At 36.2% G+C, this 24,922-nt stretch overlaps 1 protein-coding gene across 2 annotated transcripts in view; it reads right to left on the bottom strand.

The window, feature by feature from the left end:
* The window catches only part of AFG1L (AFG1 like ATPase), a 196,164-nt gene that overhangs the window by 18,178 nt on the left and 153,064 nt on the right, over positions 1 to 24,922 (bottom strand). For both annotated transcript variants that reach the window (XM_001503984.7, XM_070225336.1), the window contains exons 9-10: positions 21,925 to 21,995; positions 21,568 to 21,668 (exon numbers count right to left, since the gene is read on the bottom strand). In XM_001503984.7, the coding sequence (XP_001504034.2) occupies positions 21,568 to 21,668; positions 21,925 to 21,995 (172 nt within the window). The remainder of the gene's footprint in view (positions 1 to 21,567; positions 21,669 to 21,924; positions 21,996 to 24,922) is intronic.

Here is a 24,922-nt window from a genome sequence, read left to right as displayed (position 1 = left end):
AAAGATGTTCAACATTACTAATCATCAGGGAAATGCAAATCAAAACTACATGAAGATACCACCTTACGCCTGTTAAATGGCTATCATCACTAAGACTAAAAATAGCAAATGTTGGAGAGGGTGTGGAGAAAAGGAACCCTCATACACTGCTGCTGGGAATGCAAACTGGTGCAGCCACTATGGAAAACAGAATGGAGATTCTTCAAAAAACTAAAAATAGAAATACCATATGACACAACTATCCCGCTACTAAGTATCTACCCAAACAACAGGAAATCAACAATTCAAAGTAACATATGCACCTCTATGTTCATTGCAGCACTATTCGCAATAGTCAAGATACGGAAACAATCCAAGTGCCCATCTACCGATGATTGGATAAAGAAGATGTGGTATACATGTACAATGGAATACTACTCAGCCATAAAAAGACAAAATCATCCTATTTGCAACAACATGGAAGGACCTGGAGGGAATTATGCTAAGCGAAAGAAGCCAGACTGAGAAAGACAAACACCATATGATTTCACTCATATGTGGAATACAAACAAACACATGAACAAAGAAAACAGTTCAGTGGTTACCAGGGGAAGGAGGCTGGAGGGTGGGCAAGGGGGTGAAGGGGAACACTTATATGGTGATAGACAAGAAATAATGTACAAGCGAAATTTCACAATGATGTAAACTATTATGAACTCAATTTAAAAAATTAAATTAAAAATTAAATTAAAAATAATTTTTCCTCAGGGCCAGCCGGTAGCATAGTGGTGAAGTTTGCACGCTTCACTTTAGTGGCCTGGGATTTGCGGGTTCAGATCCTGGTGCAGACCTAACACTGCTCGTCAAGTCATGCTATGTTGGCATCCCACATAAAATAGAGGAAGACTGGCACAGACATTAGTTTATTGGCAATCTTCCTCACAAAAGAAAAAAAAATTTTCTCAAATTTTCTTCAGATTCCCGCTAAAAACTTTTAATCAGGAACTGCATTTAGCCATTTTCAGCATCAAATCTTATTTTTTTTTAAGTTAATTTTTTTTTTAAAGATTTTTTTTTTTTCCTTTTTCTCCCCAAAGCCCCCTGGTACATAGTTGTATATTCTTCGTTGTGGGTCCTTCTAGTTGTGGCATGTGGGACGCTGCCTCAGCGTGGTTTGATGAGCAGTGCCATGTCCACACCCAGGATTCGAACCAACGAAACACTGGGCCGCCTGCAGTGGAGCGCGCGAACTTAACCACTCAGCCACGGGGCTAGCCCCATCAAATCTTATTTTTTAAAAGTTATGTTCATGGAGGCAACTTTTCTCATTACAAATTTGAAAAGATTTTATTTGAAAGTCTTATTCTAATTCATTATTTGATATATTCTAAAATATCTTTGTAAATTTATTTTTCTTTTCATGATTATACAATATAGAGGAATATAACAAATGTTTTCACCAAACCACATATAGACGCTGCCAAACATCTTATACAGCCCCACGTGCCTCACAAATGGTATCATTTTTGATGTGACATCCTGATCACTAGGACTGATAAGTTGATACTGTTGCCACAGGATTATTCATCTCCTCTTTCCATAGCATTCAGTGTTTAAAGGTATGTGGGGCATTCAAATGCATTAACTAAAAAATTCTCCAGGAAATTATGATAATTTCAAACCCATTTAAAATGTTTTTGGAGAAATGAAGAATGCCTATGTGGGGCAGTCTGATTACAGCAGTGGCTCCTACTGTTCTTGCCTCCTTGTCCACACCCTTTGGATTGTGACTTTCCAGCTCTCCCATTAAGACATGGAGTCTCTCTGACCAACTCTTTAACCAGAGCCAGGCTTATAATTTACCATGGCCAATAGAAGGAGACAAAAGTGACAATTTTCCACGTCTGAGCTTAGGTCTCAAGAGGCTTTGCATGCCTCCACTCACTCTATTGTACCACGTAAGCTGGCCTGCTGGAGGAGGAGGGGACATAAGAAGAGCCAATTACCTAAACTGGGAAAGCATCCTAGGCCAGTCTACAGCCAGCTGGCCCCACAAACGGATGAGCAAGCCCAACCAAGATCAGCAAAGCTGACTGCAGATGCATAAGTGAGCCCAAAACAGATCAAAAGAAACTTCCCAGTTGACCTGTAGACTACAGAGCAATAATAAATGCTTATTTTGTTAAGCCACTGAATTTTAAGGGTTATTTGTTATGCAGCAATAGCTAACCAAAATACTGTACTTGCTGCAGAGAGATTTACTAGGAAAAGCCCACATTTTAGAAGACACTAACAAGTCCAGCACATGTAGAAAAATATGATCTAGCTTTTATAGCAAAAGATCAGTTTTACATAATTGATAAATATATGTAAACACAGATATTGCCATTTATTTTATGATACATTGATTTTTGTAATCAATTTTGGAATTTTTAAGGTGTAGTAGAAAACTTATTTCCAAAAATAAAACTTATGATTTACTGTATACAAGAACTAGAAGAAAAAAAGCCAGAAAATTATGTGGTATCCCTACAGAAAGTAAGAAAACATGGACTCAATCAAATAAAAACAAAAAGCCACAGAGAACGAGTTGACATGAAAAAGGAATCGGGGAGACAAGGAATGACTGCAATAAAACGGAAATTGTAAGAGCATGCCAACAGAAAAATGCATAAAGAATTTGAATATGCAATTCACAGAACAGAAAATATAAAAAGTATGAGGCTAATAAACAAAAGAAAAATATAGTCAAGCTCAGTAGTAACTAAAGAAAGACAAAAGAAGAGATATTTTTCATATAGCAATTCTGCAAAGAAAAATAAATGATACTACTCAGTGCTGGCAAGCATGTCATAAGACAGTCACTGCTGCTGGAAGAGTAAATTAGCTCAGAGTCCTAAAAAGAGACATAAACTTAACCCAGTCATTCTGCTTCTAGAAATCAATCTATAGGAAATCATCAGAAATGCAACCAAAGGCTATAGAAAAGGATTATTTATAACTATGCGAACCAAAAAGTAATTTTAAAATATAACAACAGAGGAATGCTCAATAAATTATGGCACATGGATATAATGGAATAATACGTTGCCAACAAATAATGGTGTTTATGAAAAATATTTTATGATAGGGAAACAAACTTTGGTAAAAAAGCTAAGTGAAAAAAGCATAATGCAAAATTATAACTGTATTAAGGTGTCTGTTTTGCTCAAAATACATTTGTAGGAAAAAGGCTAAGTAAATATGTAAAAAAATGCTAATAATTGTTATCTCTAAATGGTCTAAGTGATAGACTTAGAGACTTCTGATCCTGTTTATTTTTTAGATTTTTCCGCATTTTCCAAAGGGGAGAGAAACAAAATACATTATAACAAAAAAGGGTAAAAAGAGAATGATGTAGCAAAACAATGTTGGCGATCTTTACTAATTCAAACAAAGTCTGTATACTTTACATTGGTTTTTGTTTTTCAGCTATTTAGTCCCCTGCATCTTTCCTAATAATAATGAAGAGTGAATGTGTAAAATATTCAATAAATGCATAAATTAAAGAGCCTGAGGAGTCACAAATCTGTTTAGATTTGCAGTTGCCACCCTCACTTACTCCCCTGTTCAAGACAGGGAGTCCCAACAGGGCCAGCACTATCGTATCTACCTCCATGTCCCTAGCATCTAGCACAGCCCAGGGAACTCAGGCTTGCATAATACAAGATTGGTGAAAACTGAATACACTATCACCAAGTCTTCTTCAAAATCAATTATAACTACTGAATCCTTAATACAAAGCACTGTACTAAATCCTACGAGAACTTAGCAAAACACAGAGAAGACACATTTCTCCACTCTTGACCTCACTATCACTAAATTGCAAGCATACAATATCAAAGGGAGTTGCTAATATTTATACTTTTGTTTTGCATTAATTGATCTCATATGTAAGTAAACCATAGCATAAGACATTTTTTGAAATCACAATTAGTATTGTAAATTCGTGCATTGTGTCCTATGAATAATTAAAGCATATGATTATTTTTGAGTACTAAATGGCACTTCAGTTAGTAGCATCCCTGAGTATGTTATTCTAGCTCAGAATTCAAGTATCATTATCTAATGCAGGTTCTTCTTATGATAGATAATGATGACATTCTCCATCTTTCTACCTGAGCAATTAAAAAGTTTAATAGTCTTTGATGTGGCTGGTTATCTGAATAATTTTCTGAACAGGAACAATTAAAATCCACTTATTCGATGGTTTGTGCATTCTCGACTATTGTTTCAAACTCTGTTTCTGTGGAAACCTGATGAAAACTTAAAGAACTTTAAATCTATAATGAGTTTGCAAAGAGCATTTGTTTTCCTTAATTACCGAGAGTATACAGCTGGATTATATGTAGCACAGTTTCTCAAACAAACTTTTAGGAATAAAGAGCTTGCTTGACGTCTTCTTTCTCCTGCCTGAGAAACAGCAACAGTATGAGAAAAGCTGTCTGCTTCGGTTTGACCCTGGTGCCAGGGGTGGGGATTTACTCAATGCTACACCAACGTGAAATGCACGAGCGCTACCACCAGGCTGCCTTCTGCCCTGCAGTGAGTGGCTGATCCACTTCAACATACACGAATGAGCTGTCAGCTTGAGTTTCTTTTTTTCTCTGCCTGGCTAATGCTTCTTCTGCCACCATTATTTCAGCTCAAGTAGGACGATTATTATTTCAAGCGCTGTCTAGATTATACTGTCCTAAGGGTTACTCTTTATCTGTATAGACGCCTCTTTACAAATTCTACGTAGTGATACCCTGAAAGCTCCTCATTATACAAGTATTTGTGGTAACTTGCTTTGTTTACAGAGAAATGACAATACCTCATATCTTAAATAGAAGTACCTTTTAATAGAAAAAAAATGCTTGAGTGGAATTCAGATGAATATGTCCTTTTCAAAACAAACTAAAAATATCATGTGAATTGATGTTAAAACAACTTATGTGCATCAAATTAACAAAGATACTAATTAGAAAAATAGAGCACTGAAATGTGTGTATTTGTACAGCAAATAATTTCCCAAGATTAGTCATCTGGCACCTTAGGATGAGAAATCTCATTAATATGAAGTCTATAGCACCCAGCTGGGAAATATCTCACAATTCCGGAAAATACTACCACATTCTACTTCAGAAGGTGTTCTTCGGGGAGCTACAAAGTTTTACTACTTGACTTACAAAGTCTCAATGGCAGGAGGCCAGTTCTTCCTAAATGCGCCAGATCTTTGCTAAACTATCCCTCTATGGCCAAATAATAACGGCTAATACAGTACTCTTTTGGGGGGCGTCATATTCTTATTTTAACAGAATAACAGAAACAATGTACTTTGTAGAAACAATGACTTCACCAAAAAATTCAAGCAGCACACTAGAGGCAATTGCACCCTTTCCCCATCCCCACTTGATTAGCTTTGTGTATGTAATAGATCTCCAAATTCTGGAGATATCTAATCCTGGAGATTCTGGAACTGACAACTTGCTCAAAACACAAGCCACCTCAAAGCAGATCTACTGAGTGCCTACTACATGCAAAGCACTGTGCTAGGTTCATTCCTGGGAATACTTCCAGTTCATTTGGGGAGTGGAAAACTCCAACAATTGGCACAAAAACATCTGACTTATAACCTACAGCCTAGAAAACCAAAATGAAAAATGTGGAGATAGGTTAAAAATACAACGTTTAGAAGAATATGAAGAGGCAGGAAATTATTATCATTAGCATCATCATTATTATTAATAAGCATCACCGAATGAAAGCATCAATACAACTGCAAGGCAATACATAAAAACTGCAAAACATCTCCATAAGATGATAAAAACTAGTGGTAAAAAATCTGTAACTATACACAAAAGTAAACTCAAAATGGATCAAAGACCTGAAGATAAGTCCTGAAACCATAAAACTCCTGGAAGATAATATAGGTAGTACACTCTTTGACATCGAACTTAAAAGGATCTTTTCGAATGCCATGTCTTCTCAGACAAGGGAAACAAAAGAAAAAATAAACAAACCGGACTTCATCAGACTAAAGAGCTTCTGCAAGGCAAAAGAAACTAGGATCAAAACAAAAAGACAACCCACCAATTGGGAGAAAATATTTGCAAATCATATATCTGACAAGGGGTTAATCTCCATAATATAAAAGGAACTCACACAATTGAACAATAAACAAACAAACAGCCCGATCAAAAAATGGGCAGAGGATATGAACAGACATTTTTCCAAAGAAGAGATACAGATGGCCAATAAACACATGAAAAGATATTCAACATCACTAATCATCAGGGAAATGCAAATCAAAACTACACGAAGATACCACCTTACGCCTGTTAAAATGGCTATCATCACTAAGACTAAAAATAACAAATGTTGGAGAGGGTGTGGAGAAAAAGGAACCCTCATACACTGCTGCTGGGAATGCAAACTGGTGCAGCCACTATGGAAAACAGTAAGGAGATTCCTCAAAAGACTAAAAATAGAACTATCATATGACCCAGCTATCCCACTACTGGGCAGCTACCCAAACAACATGAAATCAACAAGACAAAGTAACATACGCACCCCTATGTTCATTGCAGCACTATTCCCAATAGCCAAGACATGGAAACAATCCAAGTGCCCATCAACAGATAATTGGATAAAGAAAATGCGGTATATACATACAATGGAATACTACTTAGCCATAAAAAAAGACAAAATCATCCCATTTGCAACAACATGGAAGAACCTAGAGGGAATTATGCTAAGCGAAAGAAGCCAGACTGAGAAAGACAAACACCATAAGATTTCACTCATATGTGGAATATGAACAAACACATGGACAAACAGTTCAGTGGTTACCAGGGGAAGGGGGCTGAAGGGTGGGCACAGGGAGTGAAGGCGAGCACTTATGTGGTGACAGACAAGAAATAATGTACAACTGAAATTTCACATTGATATAAACTATTATGAACTCAATAAAAAAAAAATTGTTATCCTAACTACCTGAGATTGAGTAAACCAGACAATCATTTGTTAAACAATTAGCTGGCATCTGACTAGGATGGAGTGTCAACTGTTTAAGAGACATCTAAAATTTGAGGGAAGTCAAGAATTGCTCCTTTTAGAGATGAGATAAGCTGGGTTCAACCAGCCAACAGAATCAACAACAGTGAATGAGTTAGTGTAGCTCAGAGCCCAACACTTAGAAAGGATCCAGATACTTCTGGAATTAGAAAATCCTGCCTAGGTACTTTATTTAGACTAAGTTTTCAAATTAACTGTAGTATGAGGGATAGTCAGAAAGCAGCCTAGAGTTGATGAAAAAGAGGACAGCTTCTCTGGTTTGTAAAGCTGTGGGAAATGGGACTTCAGAGCCTCCCTTACAAACGTTGGGTAACCGCGTCCTAGAATTTACCCTCACCACGGGATTACTTAACCTGATCAGACTCTCCTACTAGCTCTCATGGTATCTAAGGTTTCTGAGTTAAGGTAATGAGAAGTTTAAGCTTTAGATTTCATAAGAAGCCATGGGGACACTGTGGATTACTAGGTTTTGTTTCTCATGGCTCCCTTGCTAAAATCTCTTTAGCTTCAAGGCAATCCTAAGCAAACCAGGTTCTGAAAAAAGGGAACACCACAAGTGAGCTGAATAGTGCATTATACTGACATTTAGCCTAATAAGAGGACCCATATTCTTCATATCCAGGAACACAGATAGCATGACACTTTGCAAAAACATGACGTATACAAATATATGCGTGTGTGTGTATAACTATTTCAGTAGTTACTTTCTTTAAGGCGTTTTTGGTTGGAAGGTATTTAGTTTATTTAATGTGATCCTCTACTGTTAATTAACCATGTATAATTAACCATTTAACATAATAAAGAATGAGGAAAATTTTCTTTAGCTGCACAAACAGCTAGTTCTTTGAAATGACTAATCCAGATATTAACAATCCAATAGACACTGAAAAGAACATCGGCGGGGGAAGAAAAATAGCCCAACCATTGTTAGAATTATTCCACAAATTTATTTACTAAAATAATGCTATAACAGCTCCCTTCTAATTTCCCGCTGGAAAAGGGATTTTCTTAACTTGTTCTAAACAAATGGAAATTTAAACATTATTAATGCCTCAGACATTATGATATCTGATTATACAGACTACAGAAGGTAATAAATGTATATGGCCAAGGCTAAAATATGTTTCCATCCTTTTTTCTATTTTTAAATATAATGATTTTAATAGGAATGTATATGGTAATAATGAAGTTATTAGTAACAACACAATTCTACCAAAATCACTGAAATCAGTAAGCAAAGACTAGCACCTGCTCATTAACTAATTGAGCTATCCTGAGCATCCCCGCAGTAGAGGGCAGTATTTGCTACATCTCTGTGGGAGGAAAGGCAGTGTTATAAATTTGTCTTGCTTTGAGATCTAGCCAGAAGAAATCTGAAAAGATTACCCACAAGGTGCAAGAAGAGGTTCTGTACCCTTTGCTACTGGTCCTACATGTGCATTTGAAGTGAAAGGTCAATCAATTTCCTTTCCCTTTGGAAATCGGAGCTAAGAGGCATGAAAAGTGACATTTAGAAAACTAAAGAGAAAAGAGAAAAGGCTTTAGAATAGCAAAGAACTTATTTTAAATTTGAGAGTGATGACTTCTGAACATGTTAAAGTCTTACAAATGCAGAGATTTTGTTATTTTTGTTTCGCTTTTCCTTGTGAGAGGTCATTGGGGAGAAATGGAATCCTCTTAGATCTGGATATCTGAAAAGCCTAATCAGAGTCGGAAAAGAAGTGGGTATCAGAGAGTTATTATGCTTCCTCCCACTATTCTGCTTTCCAAATCACAGAAATACTGGGTGGAAAATGCTAATTCATATTCTAAAGATATTAAAAAGCGAATCAGAGCAAGGTAGAGTGCCTCTCTGTGCTGCTGGATACACAAAGAGCCAAACCCTTCAAACCGAAGACCAACAGAATTCTTCACTCCATCTTGTCAAAAAAACAACCTTGAATTATCTGCTCCCAAATTTTACTAAAGATACAACATTCATGAAAGGCTTGAATGAGAGTTTATCCAATATCTAAACATTTAAAACTATTTCTCTGGATCAAGCTAGATAAAGAAAGAGAAAAGCTGACTTGAAAGCACCTTGTTGACCTCTATAGCACTAGCTTCATTGAACTGTACTTTGTCATTATGCCCTTAGCTTGTGTATAAGAATCTGTATGGTACAAACTTATATCGGCAGCAGGAATGGGGCTGAGGACATTGTCCACTGCCATCTTTCAGAAGTCCCTAAAGGGGGAAAGGCCCAAGTGCCAGAAAAATCTTCACTTCTTCTGAGTAACTAATTTGCTTCTCTCTTCTAACTTACTGAATATCTTTTTCCTACTTTGTCTAAGAGGATGCTGAGAGTTGATTTAATTGTTCAATTTTTTTTTTGAGGAAGATTAGCCCTGAGCTAACATCTGTCGCCAATCCTCCTCTTTTTGCTGAGGAAGACTGGCCATGAGCTAACATCTGTGCCCATCTTCCTCTGCTTTATATGTGGGATATCTCCCACAATATGGCTTGACAAGTGGTGCTAGGTCCGCATTCAGGATCCAAACTGGCCACCGAAGTGGAATGTGCAAACTTAACCACTGCGCCACCAGGCAGGCCCCTAATTGTTCAATTTTAAGAACTTTGTAGAAGTTTATGACACCGATTTATGTATACTAACTTTTGCTGTCTTTCAACTTAACTATTCTCTCTTTACCTTTGCCCTAATTTTTAAAAAAAATCTATTTAATTCTATGTGTGTGTGTATGTGTGTGTCTGTGTACACACATATAACTTTTTGGAATCAAAGTATAAATAAATACATGCAAAAATTATTCTTTTTCTATTTCCTTTCAAAGCTTGTTTTTTTATTTAGTTTACTTTCAGTTAAATAGGAGGCAAAAGGGATTCAGAGAGAGATACTGTCAGTAAGAACTTCAGAAAATAAACAGTAGAGCCTCTTTTAATTTTGTTAGTTAACAAGTACATACTGAGCATCCATCAGTTGCATAGCACTAAATGTGGAGAGTGGTATTCTTAGAAAAGGTAGGTTTTCAATGAGAGGGAATGTGTCCAGTGTAGGGAAGTAGAAATCTATTATATGAACATGGAATTGAATGGAAATTGGTATGAAGAAGTAGCCTGAGAAAAGCAAAGCATCACTAGCTTTAGTAAAGCAGACTAGGAATGTATTGCAAAGGGTGATCCAAAATGATGGGGATATTTAACAATCTGGATTTGTATTAGGACATGATAAGGGAATGCAGAAAGTTCAGGAAAGAAGTTGAGAATATCTTGCATATCTTTTGGTATGCAAGATAAATTTTCTATCTCCATCTGAGCGTGAATAATTTACAGTTTACAGAATTTTTCACACATGTGAAGGCTGAAAAGCAGCTACATTAGGTTAAGAGCAGCAGCTTGTTATATATGCCTAGTAAGACCTTCTACAAAGTAATATCCGAGTCCCAAGATGTTACCAAAATGGTAAATTACTTCCTTTTAAAATTCTTCAATAAAATGGTGGGAAATTTGTATTGTTCCTATTGTTCCTTTGATTCATCTGTACTAGGACTTTGGCTCTATCTACTTCCACTGACTCCTGTGATAAGACTATGCAACCCCACCTGTACCCCTCATCTCTTCCTTTTTCGATGTCAGAACAGGTGATTTCACGGACTCCTTTAGACTCCAAAATAACACATCTCTACAAACGACTTCCAGATCATTTCCTAGATTTCCAATTGTTCAGTCCTAGATTCAGTCCTAGATTTCCAATTGTTCAGAAGCTCCCTTCTTCTACCTCTAGTATTTCTGTTAAGGGTCCTGTCATTCCTCTGGTCACCCAAACTGAAAACGTCAGAGTCCTTGGTAGCTCGTCCTTGGCCCTGAGGCTTCTCTGCATCCAATCTATAAATTTCTCTCACATTCACCTTGTTCTTTCCAATTTAACATGTATACCTGGTTTAGGGGGCAATTAGGAGCAGAAACCCAGTCCATGCTCTGTTTGCCAAGCCACACACCCTGGTGAGGGGCAGCATCCAACAGGGTACCCTTTTTGCCACATAAAAGCGTGATTTGCTCACTTAGCTCCATGCCCATCTTGAGGAGCAGTTTCATCTAAGGCACACAAAGTCTCCATATATGGCAGCAGCAGTGTCAATCTTGTACATCTTTGCCAGATTATCCAGATCTGTTAAAAAATAATGACTAGTTTGTTTTATGGCAATGAAGATTCGAATCCCAACTCTATCACCTGATATGCAAGCCCCTTTACACTGACTTCAACCCATCTATCCTGTCTGGGCCCACACCACTCTCCTACATATAATCTAAGTTCCAACCAGGACTCTTAAGTTCTCTGGAAAGAGAATTCTGGATTGTGTGGTTTTTCTTTTTAGCACTCTAAAGATGTTGTTGCACTATTTTCAGGTCTCCACTGATTCTGATGAGAAGCCAGTCTTTAATCATATTGTTGTTCCCCTGGCTGCTTTGAAATTTTTTTTATCTTTGGTTTTCAATAGTTTGACTATGACATGCCTAAGAGTGATTTTCTTTGTATCTGCTATGGGTTTGTTGAGCTTCTGGAATCTGTAAATTTACCTTTTTTATTAAATTTGGAAAACTTTCAGCCATTATTTTTTCAAAAAGAAATGTCTGCCCATTCTCTCTCTCCTTTCCTTCTGGGACTCCAATGATATAGTTTGACTTTTGATATAGTTTCTATGTCATGAGGTTTCATTCCTTTTTTTCAATCTTTTTCTCTCTGTTTTTCAGAATGCAAAATTTCTATTGATCTGTCTTCAAGTTCACTGACTCTCCTTCCATTTGCAATCTGCTATTAAGTACCTACGGCAAACTTTAAAAATTTCAGGTCTAGAATTTTTAATTTTTAGTTTTAAAATTTCCATTTGGTTCTTTTTTATAGTTTTAATTTCTCTACTAAGATTTCCTATTGGTTCACTCATTATTAGTATATTTTCCTTTATATCCTTGAGTATAGATATAAAAACTACTTTTAAATCCTTGCCACTAATTCCAACACCTGTGTCTCTTCAGAGTCAGTTTCTGTAGATTATCTCTTCTCTTTTAAAACAGGTCAAATTTTCCAGTGTCTACAAACATCTAGTAATTTTGGACCGTAGTCCGGATATTGTGGGTAATGTTGTGGAAATTTAGGATTCTTTTATATTCCACCGAAGTACACTGAATTTTTGTTGTTGCTATTTTAGCAGGTAATTAACTTGGCTAGTCTCAAACTCCAAACTCCATCCATCTCCTCTGTGATGAGCAGCAACTGAAATATCTGTTCAGTTTTTTTAGCCTTAGCAGTGCATGTATAGTTCACAGGTTAGCACAAGATGTGGGCAGAGTTTGCATGAAAATACTGGACTTTCCTCTGGGGATCTCTCCTTTCCATGATTTCTCCTCTTGTTTTCCAGCTGCCATGGTCACTCTCCTTTGGTTCTTCAAGCCAGGAATATTGCAGGTTCCCATTGAGTTTCAGATGTCTCATATGAGGCTAACTAGAACTGCTCTCAGGCAGAAGACTATAAAAATAAGAAATTCACCAGTGTCAAATTCTTTCTTCCAAGTGTTAACTGCACTCCACTTTCTCCATGCTTTTGGCTGCTCAACAGTGCATTCCAGATAGTTATTTTTTAGATTTTGTCCAGAGTTTACAGTTGTGATCGACAGGTGGGTTGGTAAATAGGAGCTACTCTGTCATTAATGGAAGACCCCTTGAGTCTTCAGTTCTTTGAACATACTCTGTAATTTCCCATCTCTGTGTTTCTCATAGATACATAAAACCTCCGAGGAGGAAGAGATCACAAAGGTTTTCCTCATGACCCCTTAGGAACAACCAAACATTCACACTCTCCCCTACCTCCCCTGCACCAATAGCATCTCCAACACTCCAGCCTTCAAGGCCCAGCTCCTCTTTGAATACCTACAGCACTCTGGTCATACTGATCCTGTGGTACTAATCAAAATCTGCCTCACATTTTAGTGATCCATGTACTGACTCCATTTTCTCTTCTAAATTAAGGCTGTGTAAGCGTGGAGACTGACTCTTATTCATCTTGCTACCCCTATAGCACTAGAACTATGCCAACTTTCAGTTAAGTACTCAGTAAATATCTATTAAATGACTAAGAAGAAGTGCCATAAAATATAAAGAGAGTAAGGCTCTCTCTGTTACCCCTGTATAAGGTAAGTTAAACAAATATTTAATAGCATGTTTGTTTATTTAATCAAGTTTCCTCCCTGAAGGAAGGACCTTCCCAAGAGAAGATACTATTTGCTGACCCACTAGAAGATGTTGGTGAAAGTTACAACCTTTCCTAGAGTGTACCACCTCATTAATCTTCCTAAAACATTACTTTACATACCATGTTCCTGCTTAAAACCCAAAATGACTCGCTGCGGATCACGGTAAGAAGTCTACATTTCTCTGCCTTGTTTTTATGGCTGATCTCTCTGAGATTTTCACTCTATTTTCCTTTTCTCTCAACATGCACTCTGCTCTCATTAGACAAGTATCTCCTGTTCCTCCTAAAACATTCAATGCTTGGTTTCAGATTATGGTTGAAATACTTTCTGCTCATCTAAATTCTACCCACCTTTCAAGGTCAAGATCAATTTCCTCCTTAAATTTCATGTCTCCTCAGAATCTTACCAATCTTTACCATCTTTACTTTTAACTCCTGATGCATTCATAACAGGTACTTAACTAGTGAGCACAGCTCTTTAAAATAGACTGTTATAGCTGAAAATAATGACAGAAATTAGCTGATCACATCATGCATTTTACAGATGAGTTACTTGGACTTCGAGAAGTTAAGTGACCTGCCTAAGGCCACTCAGCTACATAGCATCTGAGTAAGAATTGGAATTCATATCTCTTGAATATCCCAAAGGCCTCTTTCCACCATACTACGCTGTCTGGTATTTGGTTCATGTTCTATCCTTTATTAAATTGTAAACTCTTTGAAAGCAACTTCTTATACTTCTTTTATATTCCTTATAACATAGTGGCATACAGATATGGAAGCACTTAAGAAATAGTTGCTGACCATTGAATCAATGCAACAATATTGGGGGGAAATCTTATATAACATATATTTCTTGATTAACAATAAAAGATGTGGAAATTTTATAATTTCTTGATATTATAGCTCACTTCTAGTTTTTCTTCTCAAAATCTTTTGCCTGACTCAATAATATCTTCACCAAATTATTTTAAGAAACAAAAATAGTATATTCTCACAATTTTCAAACTTTCTTCTATAAAATATATCTCAAAGTAATAATATATTTAATGGGATATGTCATTAAATATTCTAAGTAGTAATGTACTAAGTAGTTACTAATTTTGAGTCAATTGATCTAATTTAGGGGGAAGGTACTACGGAGTATATCACATCACATACTTTATTCTGGGAAACAGAAAAACTTAAAAATTACAAATCAAAAAATTACCTGATAAAATTTTTTTCTATTTAAAAAACCCCAGTCAGTTGGTAGGTAAGCATTAGAAAAGCCATCAGGGCTGAAAGTATTTTTAAAAATCAAACAAGTACTTTTTAAAGTGTTTTATAGTCATATTAATTGGTTGGCTTAGATTTTTTTTTCTCAGCACTTTACCAATTGTTTCATCCTATAGGTCTTCTGTTTAGAGAACTGTTCCCAATTATTATTTAGGGCTGTGATATATTTATTATTAAAAGCCAAGCGAGATCATTTACTTTAAAGTTAACAACAAATTGTAATTTTAAAAAGTTAATGACCACTTTAATTGTTTTTAACTCTAAGTCATACTTCTTAATCATTGTCTGAGGAAGTAAACGACACACTCCTCCCAAAGACTGAAGCAAATATTAATTAGTTTGTCATACTGTCCTAGAGTAGAAGCGATCTTAAAAGGAATATGAGGAGTTGTGTTACTACTAGATCTGATCCTCCCAATAAGTTTATTGCTAAGAAAGAGAACATGTTGAAGGTGTACAGTTCTTAGCACTCTTACTCTTCCCTTAAGACCCTCAGGGAACCCCCAAGTACTTTCTCCCCATTACAGGGACCAGCCATATTTTTAAACATCAGTTAGCACACAACATAAATATATTCACAGAAAATGAAAGCAAGTTTTCTGCCTCAGAGAAATTTCAGGCAGCTGAGTCTGAGAGGCCCGCGGCTTGCAGAGTGTACAATCTGTAGACACATGCCGCATCATCTGAGGGCCTGTTCTTGTCCTAGTTTGGGAACAGAAGCTGAGCAAGACTGCTCAGCCTCACAATGTGTCCTATAACAGAAAACTTGCCATGTGAAGAAAATAAGAAGGTGTTCTCTGGACTCCGTTTTTCCTCATTCCTGCTGATTCTTCTTCACTACCACGCCCCCGCCCCCGGCTTTTCATCATGGCAATGACCACAATTATTCTAAGTGGCTACAGTTTTCAAATTTCTAATCCAGTTCCCTTTTCTTGGGCTTTTTTCTAAAAGTCTTTTTTCCTTTAAAACAGTAAAACACAACAAACATATCAACAGCTTTTAACCCAATGTTTAGTTACTTCCTTGGAAGATACAAATCATCATCAACAATTAGTAAAGCCTGATCCTTCAGTCCAACCTCCAACCTTGCAGAGAACTCTCTTTTTCTTTTATTTACAAAATTGCAGGATAATTAAATAAATTCAGGTAAAAAGTTACTAGTATACATCTTACCTTTTTAAATCAAATTATCACATAGGTCAATTATGAGATTTCATTCTACAAACCTTCTTGACAAATACTGAGGGCCCATATGAAACAGGCTAAAGTCCAGGTCTGTATGTTGCAACTTTATATCTAACTGCATGTGTCCTAAATTCCTTCTCACACATGCAACTCTGTCCCCCAAATTGACATTGCAGGACAACTAGAGGACTACAGTTTTAGGGAAGATTCATGACTGGATAGATAAGATGACTTTCAAGGTACCTTTCAACACCAAGACTATGACTCTTTAGCTTAAGGCTTGACCAGGAATCGGGGCAGAGAAAGACAAATGACAAAAAGACTTAGAGATCATTTTTTGACATTGGATACACATTCCTCTCTATAAGAATCTGACCTATTCTCTACTAAGCTCTTCGTAATCTCATTTCTGCCTTACCTGTCCCCTATGCTTTAGCCAGGCTGCCTGCCTGCCTTATTTGGACGTGGTATTGCCAGAGGTCAGCATATCTGGGAAATGGGCACACACAGATCAGCAATGCTACAAGAATGGTTTTGCTGCTGAGAAGGTAAAGGGCTGTGGAGATTCCTGGGCTACCTCGGCTCTGGTGATTAATGCCCTTATTCCCTAATGATAATCACCACCCACGGCTGGCATCCAAACACCATCAGTCTTGACTCTTGGCCAAATAGTAGAGATAAAAGCTATTCATCCTTTAGTATTTGCTGAGTGTGTACCAAGCAGAGGACACAAACCAGAAGTAGTTCACAACCAGTGGTTTCATTTGGAATACATGAAGCAAAATAAAGCATCAAACAGAGAAAGAGAAGCAAGATGTCTCTTAACAACTCCCCAAGAGACGCTGTTCAGTACAGTATAAGTCTAATGATATACAAACTAATATGACATAACCAAGATCAACAGACAGATGAAGGTCAAAACACAGATCTGATGGCCCATTCCTTGAATACTAAGAACCAAAGAAGAAAGCTAATGAACCAGAAGTTGACAGTGAACAATGTGTACATCCATGCATATGCATCAACTGATACATTTTTCTGCTCAGACTTTTTACAAACACACCTGGCCACCTGTCATTATTTTTAAGACACAAATAACAAACTACTCTTGCAAATAGTTACTTGTGAGCACAGTTATCAGTTGAGGAAACAATTTTCTGCAGGTGTAAAAATTACATTTCTCAATAAGGAAAATTTAGGTATAGTCAGTTTACTCATTAAGCCTTTAGAATTCAGTTTTGGCTTGCTTCCTTTGAATAGCGTTCTTTCATTTTTGGTCCACAGAAGTTTAACCCTAAAGCAAGTGGTTCTCAAAGTTTTTGGTTTCAGGATCCCTTTACATTCTTAAAAATTATTGAGGAACCCAAAGAGCTTTTATTTATGTGGGTTATCTCTCCCAATATTTACTGTATTAGAAATTAAAACTGAGAAAAATTTTAAATATTTATTAATTTATTTAAAAGAACAATGATAAAACCACCACATTCAACCCATCAAATTAACATGAATAACATTTTAAGAAAAATAATTATATTTTCCAAAATGAAAATAATTTAGTAGAAGAGTGGCACTGTTTTACATTTTTTGCAAATCTCTTTAGAGGCTGGCTTAATAGAAGAAAGCAGGATTCTCATATCTGCTCCTACATTCACTCTACTGTGCTATGTTGTTTGGGTTGAAGCATATAGAAAATCTGGCCTCACACATATATGCAGTTGGAAGGGGAAAGTACTTGAATAGCCTTTTCAGGCAACTGTGGCTATTCCTCTTTGATGCTACATGAGAATTCACAAGAACTTCCTTCCAAAGAGCACACTATGGAAAGAGGGAGAAGAGAATAACTTTATGGTGGAGAAACCTGTCAAACACTATCGCAGACCAGTGTGAGCAACAGTGACAGTCATGTTGATAGTAGGTACCCTTGATATGACGTGTGAAAATAGCACTTGATGTCTGTTGTCTTCCTCTCAAAAGCCCGTGATTCCAGTCCAATCATAAGAAAAATATCAGACAAATCCCATCCAAGAAATAACTGACCAGTACTCCTCAAAACTGTCAAGGTCATCAAAAGCAAGGAAAGTCTGAGAAACTGTCAGAGCCAAGAGCACCCTAAGGAGACATGACAAGTAAAGGTAATGTGGTATCCTGGAACAGAAAAAGGACGTTAGGTAAAATGTAAGAAAATCTGAGTAAAATAAGGACTAGTTAATAATAATATATCAATATTGGTTCATTAATTGTAACAAATGTACCATACTAATGTAAGACGTTAATAATAGGGGGAACTAGATTTGGGAGTATATGGAAACTCTCTGTACTATCTTCTCAATTTTTCTGTAAATCTAAAACTATTTTAAAAAATAGTCTATTTAAAAACTTTTTAAAACTTGACAAGAAGTAGTTTTTTAAATGTTGGTTGCAATGTAGAATCTGAAACAATATCAGAATATTTGAATTGTTATATTAAAATCCATGAATCTTTCTTATGTTTTAAATGGATCTTTTGTCATACATGATTTTGTAAGAGTATGCATTCGTTATTGGAAAATACTGGTTTCATGAGTTATGTAGATCTTCCAAATGTTGACACATTTAATTACACAATGTCAAAACTCTGCATTTGTTAATATCACCATCAATCTCATCAGAAAAAAATGTCTAAGAATTGGGAAGCTGTCAAGTTCATGGTGGCGGCAACAAGTTTTCCAAAATTCTAATTTTTACTTGTTTGCTCAAATTTTATCACTGGAAACAAATACCGTTAGTTGTTTTTCTTAAAGTGACGGTCTCACTTCATTCATTTTGAAGAAAATAACTGTCAAGCATTTTCAGAGATACCATAGTCATTAAGAGCGCAGAATTGGATTCCCAGACTACCAAGAAGTTCAAAGCCCTGGCTCGGCCAGTTACGAGCTGTGTGATCTTGAGGAAGTAACTTCGTATCTCGGTGCCTCAATTTCTCCACCTATAAAATGGGAATAATAATAGTGCCTACCTATTTTAAATAATAAATGAGTTAATGTACATAAAGTGCTTAGAATGATGCCTGATACATGGCAATGTTCGCTGTTATTATTATGCAGGTGCTCTAGAGTTTCCTAATTGGGGCTGCCTCTCTGAGCATGACAGTGTTGAATTATAGATTTGCAAAGAAAGAGAATCTTAGAGATGCTAAGAGGCTAGATGTTAACCTGCGGGATTCCAGACCTCAGGAAATGTGCTTGGAGCAGGGAGGGAAAGAGGTGTAAGAAGAGGGGAATGTTCTGGGCCTTTTTAGTTTTACTTATGGTGTACATCAAGGACTTATAATCAAAACTTTCTTTTCCCTATCAAGACACTAACAGATAAGTTTCTATCTAATATATGTTTATAAACATATTATTTTTCCTTGGGAGGGGCCATGGCTCAAAAATAATCATTACAGACTATCAACCCATCCACTCTTTGCCAAAGGCTTTTTTTTTTTTTTTTTCATGATGGTATGGTGTGTCAGGAGTCATGGCTGGATGAGCCTCAGGTTTCAGGAGCCTCCCAGAAAACTAGAATAGGTGATCCAAAGCAGGGACTATCCCAGACACACCAGATGCCTGCTTCTTTATCTTGGGTTGGTTGTGTTTTCTTTACTGAACAGTTTTTTGCAACTATTTAGCCTGGCTCATAAGATCATTATAACTAATTAAGAGTTTTAGGTTATATCTGAAGCTGAATGATTTCAAGAGTCCTCTTCATGCAAGTATTTAATATCTGAATTCCCACAGTTGTAAGGTTGAAAAGAAACATAAAATCATCATAACAAGAAAATAGCCACAAATGAACTGACCATTTGAAAATGTAGCCCTTCCTCAAACATCCCTCACAGCTTGATCTGGGTACCTAACCCCACCCATCATGTCAGTATCTTTCATCAGTCATTCACTGCTTGTCAAATGTGATAAAAATCCCACAATTACAATGCAGATAAAAAACAAATCTATCCTTGCAAAGTCACTGACAAATGAGGATCTGGCCAACTTGAAGAAAAAATAAATCAATACGGATAATGACACCATAACAAGTTTAAAAGAAAGTAACTGAAATATTCAGGAATTAAAAGAGAATTTTTGAAAAACTGATGAAATTTTAAAATATTTTCATAAAAGTGATTTTCTATGGACTTGAACAACCAAATTGTAAAGTGCAGGATATACTATTTTATTGACCTAAAATTTTGTAAAGAAAGTTATGCCAAAAATAAATAGCAGTTTCTTCCTTGTTTATTCTAGCAATTTAACTCATAGTTGCGATTATAATCCATATTTTGTCAAATAAAATAAAAATGACTTATTTTTATGTGTTAGTTTCATTTTTCAAGCTGAAGTCCCAATCCATCTTCTTTCCCACTACCCCCATACAGTAGACTAGGAAGATTTTGGTCTCTGATCAGCAGCCTTTTCCTGGTACTAAGTCTCCTGAAATAATGAGCACATAAAAAATAAGGATAAATATTTTTATGTCCTCAGTATCTTCTCCAACGGGCCATCTTTGGATGGTCTACAACAGGTCTGTCCTCACCCTTTCCTCACTAGGACCCCTTCTGTGGAAAGAGGAGGAGCTTCATCTTTTTGAATATATAAGATTTTTTCTCAAGTTTACTTCTCTGGCAAAGTAAGTAAAACTTAGATGGAAGCCTCGATCGAATTTTTTCTGGGGATATTAGGCTATTAGGGCCTTGATGAGATTGATCCAGTAGAAGTGTGAAGGGTCCATATCACCCAGAATGACTTTCACTAACAGAGGTTGACATTATCACCCTGTCAGAGCATCCTAATTGATCCTAAACTTCATTGGTTTTGAAGTGCTTTGATTCTGTAACAACCATTATAGACTGGGTTCATCTCTTTGGTTCAAAAATTACAAATTTACATTGGTGAGAAGTAATTAAGTCACTAGCTTTGAAGAAAAGTACTCATAAAATGACTATCAGGTATAAATAAAGACTTTCTCATCTCCTTTACCGAAAAACAATTCTTTTTTAGTTACCTAAAAGTCAATATAAATCAGAGACGAGCTGGAATGATAATTTACAAATGAGAATTGAGGCATTATGCTTCAAGTTATATGCAATTTGGATTTGTTTTTCTCAAGATTTACAGTCAATAAATACATTGAATATCCTTTGAGTACTGAGAATTCCAGAGTTTTTAAAGACAGAATTCATAACTACAATGAATCTACAATCAAGGTCCTTCTCATTTATATGAATGTGTGTGTATATACATTTTTTCTCTGTTGAATATATTATTATGTAATATAGATGTCACAGTTATAGAAATTCACTTTCTTTGACCCTGGCCCAAATAGGTCAGATGTCACAGCAATAACAGGTGGGCAATAAGAACAAGGAATGGAAATTCTTTTATGTCACACTTCCCTGGATCACGGTAGTATTACTTCATCTTCCTTTCTCCACATAGTAACCTCACCTCAATTTTTAAAAAAAACAATTCTCTTATGTTTGACTTTTACAAAAGATCCCTAAAACTGATTCGAGTTTTGCTTCCAGCAACAGTTGACAGTTCTTTCTGTATTTCTAATTTTCCTTTAGAGTCCTTCTAAGTGCAAATTTTGTGCCAATATCTATAAAAAGCACATGGCATACACAGATGAGTATTTCCCTTAATGAGACTTTTAGTCAGTTGACTCTGTGAATAGTATTTTAAAATTTGAAACAGGCAGAGAGGAAAATATGAAGTATTTTAATATGTGAAAAGGCCAATGAGTCTGAACGTGTCTGGATACTTACTCTCTCACACAGCTCTTCAAATGTGCAGTCGGCAACGGTTCCACAGGCTTTATTCAGCCGTAGCTCTCTGCCTTGCACTTTTAGAATCCTTGGTCTAGTTACTATGGGAACACGAACAAAGACTCAATCTTGTCTGGATAATTACTATAAAATTCATCTCTTACAGATAGGAAATGCATAGCTTGATGAATAATAGCACATGATTCAACACATAAATTAGACAAAATGCTGATACAATGACTGCCACTTGAGCGTGGCATCAACCCATATACAGCAATGGAACTTATTAATTGGTCAGTGGAGATTGGGCATTGTGTTCTAAATGTATTCTCTTTCAAGAGAAATTAACTTACGTACAATCATTTTGTTTCTGAGCCAGCTCATCAAACAACTTATCCATGACAGCCTCCACATCAGCTTCACTTGTGCTACAGTGAAAAGAATAATAGAATATGAAATTAATAACACTTGAAGCCAACATCAAACAGCTGCCTGAGCCTGCTTAGCTTTTTGCCCATAAAAAAAGAGAACAGGATGTTATGCTCTAAATACAAACATTAGATTTAGAATACACTTAAAAGCAGAGAATATTAACTCTCAGGTAGATGATTCTGCCTTATTTGCATACACTGAAAGACTTCTGTGCTTCTGGCTGTTTCCAGTAATGAGACGATACAGGCAGAGTAAATCCATTAATACTATGTGTACACAATGAGAAGAAAGGCTTCTGGCTCTCTCTTGCATGCAAAACAAGAGCAAATAGACAAGGCAGTCAAGCATCCAGCAAAGTATCCTTTGAAATCTCTACTGAGAGGGTACATGTGAAATTAAATATTGAAGATGCTTTAAAAAAAAATCAAGTCAAGCCACTGACTGAGAGGATCAAACATCCAGAATTAAATTACCAGCTTCGAAATACCAACTTGATCTGCACATCAATAACTTTATCAGACTTCAAGTATAAGGACAATTATAGACTACACGATTTCTCTCAAAAGTACCCTTGTTGGAAATTCAAGAAAACTCTCCTTCTGTGATGCCCACCATTGCAGCTACTATAAAGTTAGCCTCATCAAAGAATCCTTTGTATTCTAATTAGAAATCACCATATGGTTTAGGGAACCCACATATATAAATGTGATAATACTATGGCCTTTTTTCCTCTCACTTTTTTTTTTAAAAAGAGGGGTTGATAAATTAACAGTCAACAAAATAAAATAACTGGCAGAAGAAATAAATGCTGTTAAAAAAAACACTTCAAGTGAAAATGTTAAGTTTACTTCCATTCTACATACAAACTTATACAGTATGACCTGCCAATATGCTTAATTTTGATACACAAATCACTCTTATGTAGGTGTGGAAGCAATTAAACTCAGTTCTGGACATCTATCTTAATAAGTCTTATTGAAAACTAATATGACAAATTATTTTTTCTTTAGATTAAGCTTAAATGAAACCAAACTAATTTCTCCCCTGAGATAGTTATCAGGTGGCAGGCATTTAATACACGAGCACCTAATTCTTCAACTGTACTACAGCACATGCCTTTAAAATGCAACAAAGCACACAGTCATTATGAAGGGTTTGGAATGATCACATTGCAAGTAATAACCACTCCACCTCAAAGGATCTTAAAAAAATCATTTGCAATGATTAACTTTGCAGGGAAAATGCTATTTGACTTACATAAAGCCTTGTATGACATTTGAATAGAGCCATATTAAAATAACAAAATGACATTATAGAAAGAGTGACTATAGAGACAATAACCTATTTAAAAGGTACAAAGAAATCACCCAAGCCAATGTAAATGTCAATGCCCACGCCAAGCACATGTATGTTCAGATGGCTTTGCCCACATCATTCTTGGGAGTTCATTTGGAACTGTCTCCACCTTGCAATGGCAGCATACACATGCAAAACTGTTGGAGAAGTGAGCCACTTTTTAAGGGATATGGAAAAGAGGGAGCAATGCCAGCCACAGAGGGCATCTGCTGGCTTTCAGAAAGTTAACCTCTCTGTAGGGCAGGCGTGTTACCCAACAGAGGAGGAAAACTGAATTCTGAAAAATAACCAGCACACAAGACGTTTCTAAAAGCATATTCGGTGAATAAACAACTGATTAAAAATGTCCTCAGTGGTGATTTCTTTTTTACTTTGTGCTCTAATATAATATTAAAATGTAGCTCACCAGATTTTAGTCAGGCCACATATTCTATGTCGTTTATGAAATTACTATATGTGATTTCACTTATAGTGATGAAATTACACAATTATTTTTATTATAACAGTATCTTATAAGAATTCTATTATATTATCATAAAAAGTTACTCAGAAGTTAGAACATGCAAAATAAAAATTCATATTGGTGTTAAGTGGCCTAAAAATAAACATTCACAAACGCAGTTTATGTAATTTACAACTGAATAGACTATTACCCATCTACGCCAACTTGTACTTGACCTCAGGGAGTAAGTTCTACTGATCTGCTGGGGAACAGGAACCTCATCTTCGTATTGTCTTAAAAGCAGGAGGGGCTAATGTGTGTTTTTGGTTTTATTAGATGTATCTATATTGATATAAAATAAATAAGGATGCTGTGAAAGGAATCCTTACCAGAAATGAATATATTCATAATCCCTTAACAAATAACTTACAAGAAAACACTAGTCTTCTCACACTCCACTCAGGCTTCAGATTTCCCTACTTAAGAGGATGCATCGGGCCAGCCCGGTGGCGCAGCGGTTAAGTGAGCACATTCCGCTTCGGCGGCCCGGGGTTCGCCTGTTTGGATCCCAGGTGTGGACATGGCACTGCTCGGCAAGCCATGCTGTGGTAGGCGTCCCACATATAAAGTAGAGGAAGATGGGCATGGATGTTAGCTCAGGGCCAGTCTTCCTCAGCAAAAAGAGGAGGCCTGCCAGCAGACATTAGCTCAGGGCTAATCTTCCTCATAATAAATAAATAAAAATAAAAAGAGGATGCATCAATCAGAGCTCATTAATTTTTTTTAAGGATGAGAATTAGAAAAGTAAAAAGGGAAATTAAAACTTACCTGTCTATATTAGCCTAAAAGATTCAGAGTTTTACTCATTATCCAAGTTCACACCTGCTTTAAACATCTTTGAGTATGTTTTGTAATTCTAGTAAAAAATTTAGATGATTCTGAACTATTTCAATGTGTCATACAGGGAATAAAAGTTATCATTTGCTGAGCAACTATTATATAGCAGATAATTTACCTATACTACCCCACCTTACTACGTAGTATGTGTTACTATTCCATTTTTGCAGAAGAGAAAACTGAGACTCAGAGAATTAAGTCACTTATCTAAGATCTGAATATATAAAA

Source organism: Equus caballus, chromosome 10 (assembly GCF_041296265.1).
Source record: "Equus caballus isolate H_3958 breed thoroughbred chromosome 10, TB-T2T, whole genome shotgun sequence".
In the NCBI taxonomy this organism is placed as follows: Eukaryota; Metazoa; Chordata; class Mammalia; order Perissodactyla; family Equidae; genus Equus; species Equus caballus.
This window is presented reverse-complemented; position numbering and strand designations above follow the sequence as displayed.